The following is a 7,500-nucleotide window of genomic DNA, read 5'->3' on the forward strand; positions in this document are numbered from 1 at the left end:
GGTTTACGAGTTTGACTCTTTTAAAACGCTCATCATGAGGGTTTCTAGCAGCATTGTTTAAGAGTTTATAAACCACTCCTAAACCCTCTTCAACTTCTTGGGGTTTTGCAGTTTTGAGAAATGCCTTCAGAGCTTCCGCGGCCTGCAAACCCTAAACCACAAACGAGGGTTTAGGGTTTAGGGTTTAGGGGTTGGAGGTTGGGGTTTAGGGTTTAGGGATGTGTTTTTCTGCAGGAAAATCCTGTCGACGAATCGCCGAACACGGAAGTATTGGTCAGACTAAATCTCTGTGCTTTAGGGTTTAGGGTTTAGGGTTTAGGGTTTAGGGTTTAGGTGCTTGAATACGGCTAGGTTTCACTTTCCTGGGCAGAGCAGGCAGCAGCAGTCTCTAACCTCCCTAAACCCTAAACCCTAAACCCTAAACCCTAGCTTTATCTGTTTTCGAGTGAATTGGGTATCTGAGGACAGCGCAAGTTTGCTCTTGCGCCCAAACCTCCAACCCCTAAACCCTAAACCCTAAACCCTCGTTTGTGGTTTAGGGTTTGCAGGCCGCGGAAGCTCTGAAGGCATTTCTCAAAACTGCAAAACCCCAAGAAGTTGAAGAGGGTTTAGGAGTGGTTTATAAACTCTTAAACAATGCTGCTAGAAACCCTCATGATGAGCGTTTTAAAAGAGTCAAACTCGTAAACCCTAAACCCTAAACCCTAAACCCTAAACCCTAAACCCTAAACCCTAGGCACTGATGAGGGTTTAGGAGTGGTTTATAAACTCCTAAACAATGCTGCTAGAAACCCTCATGATGAGCGTTTTAAAAGAGTCAAACTCGTAAACCCTAAACCCTAAACCCTAAACCCTAAACCCTAAACCCTAAACCCTAGGCACTGATGAGGGTTTAGGAGTGGTTCATAAACTCCTAAACAATGCTGCTAGAAACCCTCATGATGAGCGTTTTAAAAGAGTTAAACTTGTAAACCCTAAACCCTAAACCCTAAACCCTAAACCCTAAACCCTAAACCCTAAACCCTAGGCACTGAGGAGGGTTTAGGAGTGGTTTATAAACTCTTAAACAATGCTGTTAGAAACCCTCACGATGAGCGTTTCAAGTGTCAAACTCGTAAACCCTAAACCCTAAACCCTAAACCCTAGGTGCAGTACGCGGACCTTACAAACAGCGTGGAGGCCATGCTGAGGGCTTACGACTGAGGGTTTAGGGTTTAGGGTTTAGGGTTTAGGGTTTGTGCGGCTGCAGGACAATCCGAAAATAAAAGAGGCCGTTGCTAAGCATCCCCATCTCCTGCGGTTCTTGCGTCTGGGTAACCCTAAACCCTAAACCCTAAACCCTAAACCCCAAACCCTAAACCCTAAACCCTAGTTACAGGCCCTTAAAGCGGAGACCAGCACCTGCGAGGGGACGCGGCCCTGTTCAGGGACTTCTAAGGAAAGCAGTTCAAACGATTTGGGATTTACGGCTTAGGGTTTAGGGTTTAGGGCCTAGGGTTTAGGGTTTAGGGTTTAGGGTTTAGGGTTTAGGTTGGTGTCTCGCAGCTGGCTTCACTGGGGGCCCAGGAACCACCGAGTTGGTGCTGCCAGCAGATTCATCCCCAGCGCGCCTGCAGGCGTGTCTTGCTGCACTGCAGCAGCAGCAGCAGCAGGAGCAGCAGCAGGAGCAGCAGCAAGAGCAGCAGCAGCAGGAGCAGCAGCAGCAGGAGCAGCAGCAGCAGGAGCAGCAGCAGGAGGCCGGCGCAGCACAAGTGGAACAGCCACAAGAACAAAGCTCCGAGCAGCAGCAGCATGAGCAGCAGCAGCAGCAGGAGCAAGAGCAGCAGCAGCTCCATGGGCAGCAGCAGCAGCAGCAGCAGCAAGCTGAACAGTTTCCAGCAGCGGCACCAGCAGCACAAGCCGCAGCAGCATGAAACCCTGCAGCAGCAGCAGCAGCAGCAGCAGCAGCAGCAGCAGCAGCAAGAGATGCGTCCCAATTTAGGCAATCCAGCCAATGAGCTGCCAAAACTGTCCCCTTTAGTCTAAACATTAAATAGAAGTTTCCAGGGGGCCCCCAAGTACCCTAGGGGCCCCCAGGGGGGCCCCCAAGTACCCTGGGGGCCCCCGGGGGGGCCCCCAGGGGGCCCCCCAAGAACCGCCCAGGGGGGCCCCCCAGGGGGCCCCTGGGGGCCCCTGTAGAGTTTCTAGCCAATACTGCAGCGCTGGGGGGGCCCCCCGGGGGCCCCCAAGCCAGGCATTTTTGGGGGCCCCTCGGGGGCCCCTGGGGGCCCCTCGGAGTCCCCTGGGGGCCCCAGGGGGGCCCCCTAAGCCCTATTCAGGGAGGGTACTGGGGGGCCCCCGAGGGGCCCCGGGGGGCCCCCGAGGGGCCCCGGGGGGCCCCCTTGGTTCCGTGGAGGGACTGAGTAGGGCCGGTTCACCCCTGTTCGCTAGCTAGTTGCTGCTGGCTAGCTGCAGCTAGCAGCTAGCTGGCTAGGAGCTAGCTAACTAGCTGCTAGCCAGCTAGCTGTGGCTAGCAGCTAGCTAGCTGTGGCTAGCTAGCTAGCTGGGCCTATCCCCAGCTACTTAGGGCGGCCGAGGTGGCAGCGACGTCCCCCGCCTTAGCTAGCTAGCCGAGTGGCTAGCTAGCCATTCTCGGCTAGCTAGCTAGCTAGCTAGCTAGCTAGCTAGCTAGCTAGCTAGCTGGCTAGCTAGCTGTGAACGACTGGCTGGCTAGCTAGCTGGAGCGCCTGACACCTGGCTGGCTGGGTAGCCAGCCACTTAGCTAGCTAGCCAGCTAGCCACAACTCTAGCCACCTAGCTAGCTAGCCAGCTAGCCAGCTAGCTAGCCAGCTAGCTAGTCAGCTGGCTAGCTGGCTAGCCAGCTAGCCAGCTAGCTAGCTAGCTGGATAGCTAGCTAAGACGGAAGGCATTCTTCTGCAAGGAACAGAAGCGCAGATGCCTCAAGCCGCCGCCCTAAACCCTAAACCCTTATTTTTGAGACTAAGGAAAGCAAAGGGTTCATCCTAAACCCTAAACCCTAGGCCTCGCTAAACCCTAGACCCTAAACCCTAAACCCTAAACCCTAGCTCGTACCTTCGTGAGAGCAGCCACAGTCTGCAGCGCCTTCTCCGCTCGAACAGCTGCGTCTTCAGCCTCTGCACGCAGCAGCAGCAGCAGCAGCAACAGCAGCAGCAGCAGCAACAGCAGCAGCAGCTTGCACTTGAAACAGCAACAGCAGCAGCTTCCGTTTATAGCAGCAGCAGCAGCTTGCACTTCTAGCAGCAGCAGTAGCCGCAGCAGCTTGCGCTTCTCGCAACAGCAGCAGCAGCAGCAGCAGCTTGCACTTCTAGCAGCAGCAGCAGCAGCAGCTCGCCCTTCCACGCAGCAGCAGCAGCAGCAGCGGCAGCAATTTCTTCAGCAGCAGCAGCAGCAGCAGCTCGTGCTTCTAGCATCAGCAGCCTAAGGATCGTCGCTGCACTTGGGGTGTTTCAAGTCTCCACATTAGGGTTTAGGGTTTAGGGTTTAGGGTTTAGGGTTTAGGGTTTAACTAAGGATCGTCGCTGCACTTGGGGTGTTTCAAGTCCCCACATTAGGGTTTAGGGTTTAGGGTTTAGGGTTTAGGGTTTAGGGTTTGACCTTGTTTTTGCTTCTCTCTCTTTGCAAAAGCGTAGAAGTCCTGCAGCCTTTCTTTTCTTTTTCTTTTCTTAATTGCTGCTGCTGTGTTAATACCCAGTGCAGCAGCAGCAGCAGGACCCAGCTGGGGGCCCCCTGCTGCTGCTGCTGCTGCTGCTGCTGCTGCTGCTGCTGCTTGAGCCCTAAACAGGCTTTCCCCCTCGCCAGCAGCAGCAGCAAAGTTTTCTGCTGCTCTAAACCCTTTCACAGTTCCTCCGTCTCCGGCGCTGTTCTTTCCCCTGCGCCCAAACCCTAAACCCTAAACCCTAAACCCTAAACCCTAAACCCTAAACCCTCGCGCGGTCAGCGACGCGCGGCCGCGGCCGCAACCGCGCAGAGCTAGGGTTTAGGGTTTAGGGTTTGGGGTTTGCACCCCAGCTAGAACTGGCGGGGAGACTAAACAACTCCGAAGGCTAGGGCTTAGGGTTTAGGGTTTAGGGTTTAGGGTTTAGGGTTTAGGGTTTAGGGTTTACCCTTGCACAAGAATAAAGCCGTCTTCATCCACAACTTGCTTTTTCCTCTGCTGCTTCTTCAAGTCCTTCGCCATGTCATAAGAACGCATGAAGGTGTCCACCTCCCTGCGGCAAAGCCTAAACCCTAAACCCTAAACCCTAAACCCTAAACCCTAAACCCTGAACCCTAAACCCTAGACACTGAAGCCAGGACCCTGACTGTAGAGGATGAGCCCTAAGCCCTAAACCCTCGCTTTGAACGCCCAGCCCTCAGCGCTAAACCCTCGCGAAGCCATCCGAGGGACTAGGGTTTAGGGTTTAGGGTTTAGGGTTTAGGGTTTGCCTCTTCAGCTTCTTCGCAGGCTTAAACAAAGCCGCAGCCTCCAGCAGCCACTTCAGAGGCCCCTCTCTGGAGACGATCCCAGACGATCCCAACTCCACTTCACCCCACAACTCCAGGGGTCCCCCCCGGGGCCCCCCAGTCTAAGGGTACTGCAGCAGCAAGAGCTCTATTTGCTGCTGCTGCTTCTTCATAGATGACGTGCACTAGACGCACGGAAACTGCCTGCAGCCTCGCAAACCCTAAACCCTAAACCCTAAACCCTAAACCCTCAGGGTTGGCCTCTGGCTCCGCAAACCCTAAACCCTAAACCCTAAACCCTAAATCCTGAAGACTGGCAGAGCCCCAAGGGCGGCGCTGCAGAGAAGCTGGAGCAAAGCGGCGGGCCTAGGGTTAATGGACTAGGGTTTAGGGTTTAGGGTTTAGGGTTTAGGGTTTACATTCTTTTTTGAAACTTTTTGCTCCGTAAGCTTGTCATAAAGAGCCTCTATAGGGCCGAAAGCAGCAAAGGCTTGCTGCAGCTGCTGCTGCTGCAGCAGCAGCGGCGCATTGCAGACAAACAAGGCCCTTCCTGCTGCTGCTGCTGCTGCTGCTGCTGCTGCTGCTTCGCTGCTCGCTTCTTCTGCTGCTGCGCCGTCTACTGCAGCAGCAGCAGCTGCTGCTGCTGCTGCTGTGCTCAGCGGTGCCGCCTCTGCAGGCCTTATTAGCACCTGAAGGCCACAAGCAGCTAGGGTTTAGGGTTTAGGGTTTAGGGTTTAGGGTTTAGGGTCAGAGACTCCGGGCGCCGGCGCCTACCCTCGTGGGCCACAAGGTGACAGTTTACAGTCACTTCTAGGGTTTAGGGTTTAGGATTTCAGGGTTTAGGGTTTAGGGTTTAGAGTTTAGGGTTTAGGGTTTAGGGTTTAGGGTTTAGGGTTTACCTCGTAGCCAAAAGGCGACCCCGGCAATGCGCCGATGCGAAGCGCCCGAAAGCTGCGGAGCTTCATTCCTCCTAAACCCTAAACCCTAAACCCTAAACCCTAAACCCTAGATTGCAAGACAGGAGGCTTATGTGGAGGTTTAGCTGGGCCGTTCGCAGCAACTCGCTGCTGCTGCTGCTGCTGCTGCAGGATCTGCTACTGCTGCAGCTTTTGCTGTCCCTGCTGCTCCTGCTGCTGCAGACTCTGCTGCTGCTGCTGCTGGATCTTCTGCAGCAGCAGCTGCTGCTGCTGCTGCCTTTGCTGCAGCAAGGATTGCACGCGCTGCTGCAGCAGTTGCTGCTGCAGCAAGCGCTGCTGCAGCAAGCTGCTGCAGCGAGTCCTGCTGCAGCAAATGCTGCTGCAGCAACTGCTGCTGCCAAGCCTATGCTGCAGTAGACTGCCTGAAAGCAGCCCTCTCCAGCGAAAATGCTCAAACGCAGCAGCAGCAGCAGCTGCAGCAGCAGCAGCAGCAGCAGCAGCAGCTGCAGCAGCTGCAGCAGCAGACTCCGCGTGCGCTGTAGCCCTTCCTGCGTAGAAGGCCTCACGCTAAGCCTTGAATCTTTACCCCTAAACCCTAAACCCTAAACCCTAAACCCTAAACCCTAGATATAAGACTCTCCAGCAGCCACTGGTGTGGGGCAGCAGCTGTGGGGCCCCAGCTGTCCCGGGGGGCCCCGGGGGGCCCCCGGGGGCCCCCGAGGCCCCCGGGGGGCCCCCCAGACCCTTTTTTAGAAGGGGGGCCCCTCTAGAGATATAAAATAGAATTTAATCTTTAAACTAAATGCTGGGTTTCAATATTTGCGTGGAAGATAGGTACACTGCAGCAGCAGCAGCAGCAACAGCAGCAGCAGCCGCAGCAGCAGCAGCAGCAGCAGCAGCAGACCTCAGCAACTAGGGGGGCCCCCAGTTGAGGGGGCCCCCTAGTTAAGAGCCATGAGGGGCCCCCCAGTACCCTGTGGGGCCCTTTCTCTTCTGCTGCAGCAGCTCGCTGCGGCTGCTGGGGGGCCCCCTAGGGGGCCCCCCATCGCGTGCCTTGCTGCAGCGGCGACCTCGCAGCAGCAGCAGCAGCAGCAGCGGCAGCTGCAGCAGCAGCAGCAGGCGGGGCTCGCAGCGGGTCTCGGCTGCTTGACTAGGGGTCCTTTTGCTGCTGCAGCAGCAGCAAGCAGGAGCCTTACGCAGCCTGCTGCAGCAGCAGCAGCTGCTGCTGCTACAACAGCAGCAGCAGCAGCAGCGCCGAGGGCAGCAGCAGCAGAAGCAGCCTATGCCAGTAGCGGCATCTGCAGCAGCAGCAGCAGCAGCAGTAGCTGCAGCAGCGCCGACAGCAGCAGCAGGAGCAGCATTGAGGGTTTACAGCAGCAGCTGCTGCTGCTTGATCTGCGCGGGACTTCCCGCTTGCTGCGAAGCGTTGCAGCAGCATTTGCTGCTGCTGCTGCTGCTGCTGCTCCCGCAGCAGCAGCACCACCACAAAGGGCTGGGAGCCCCTGTCTTTGTGCTGCTGCAGCAGCTGCTGCAGTGCCGCTGCTGCCGCAGGGAGCAGCAGCAGCAGCAGCAGCTGTTGAGGCAGCAGCAGCAGCAGCAACAGAAGCCCTGGAGTCAGCAGCAGCGACGGCAAGTTGCTGCTGCTGCTCGCGGTCTGCTGCTGCTGCTTGTCTGTTTGTGCAGCTAAGGAAGCGCTGGCAGCAGCAGCAGCAGCAGCAGCAACTGCAGCAGCAGCTGCTGCAGGAGGGGGGGCCCAGGTCTGCTGCTCTTGCATGCAACGCGCTGGCCAGAATAACACAGACTGCAGCATCACAAGATGCTGCTGCTGCTGCTGCTGCTGCTGCTGCTGCTGCTGCTGCTGCTGCAGGCGCCCGACTCCGTAACGGCAACTCCCGCAGCAGCAGCAGCAGCAGCAGCAGCAGCAGCAGCAATTATGCTGCTGCTGCTATGCGCACCTCACTTGCAGAATGCATTGTAACTCTCCTAGGAGAGGGGGGCCCCCCAGGGGACCCTCTTTCTCTTGGGGGGCCCCCAGGGGGGCCCCCAGGGGGGCCCCCAGGGGGGCCCCCAGGGAGGCCCCCAGGGGGGCCCCTAGAGGGGCCCCCAGGGGGGCCCCTAG

The 7,500-nt window shown here is 57.0% G+C and overlaps 3 protein-coding genes across 3 annotated transcripts in view; 2 read left to right on the plus strand and 1 right to left on the minus strand.

Annotated features, from left to right (window-relative positions):
* Positions 1 to 1,913, plus strand: part of ENH_00029690 (hypothetical protein, conserved) — a gene marked incomplete at both ends in the record, with an annotated part of 5,367 nt that extends 3,454 nt beyond the window's left edge. Inside the window, 4 exons of the mRNA XM_013584849.1 lie at positions 235 to 273; positions 549 to 683; positions 1,250 to 1,313; positions 1,546 to 1,913. Coding sequence (XP_013440303.1) covers positions 235 to 273; positions 549 to 683; positions 1,250 to 1,313; positions 1,546 to 1,913 — 606 coding nt within the window. The remainder of the gene's footprint in view (positions 1 to 234; positions 274 to 548; positions 684 to 1,249; positions 1,314 to 1,545) is intronic.
* A 976-nt stretch (positions 1,914 to 2,889) lies between these two features.
* On the minus strand, positions 2,890 to 5,429 carry ENH_00029700 (hypothetical protein, conserved; the record flags this gene model as incomplete). Its single annotated transcript, XM_013584850.1, has 7 exons — positions 2,890 to 2,913; positions 3,073 to 3,134; positions 3,616 to 3,890; positions 4,125 to 4,229; positions 4,550 to 4,668; positions 4,884 to 5,153; positions 5,364 to 5,429. The coding sequence occupies 7 exons, from the start codon at positions 5,427 to 5,429 to the stop codon at positions 2,890 to 2,892; spliced, it is 921 nt and encodes a 306-aa protein (XP_013440304.1).
* A 906-nt stretch (positions 5,430 to 6,335) lies between these two features.
* Positions 6,336 to 7,500, plus strand: part of ENH_00029710 (hypothetical protein, conserved) — a gene marked incomplete at both ends in the record, with an annotated part of 3,308 nt that continues 2,143 nt past the window's right edge. The window contains one exon of the mRNA XM_013584851.1: positions 6,336 to 7,500. This exon is cut by the window's right edge and continues 785 nt beyond it. Coding sequence (XP_013440305.1) covers positions 6,336 to 7,500 — 1,165 coding nt within the window.

Source organism: Eimeria necatrix, genomic scaffold, assembly GCF_000499385.1.
Source record: "Eimeria necatrix Houghton genomic scaffold, Enh_scaff216, whole genome shotgun sequence".
Taxonomy (NCBI): domain Eukaryota; phylum Apicomplexa; class Conoidasida; order Eucoccidiorida; family Eimeriidae; genus Eimeria; species Eimeria necatrix.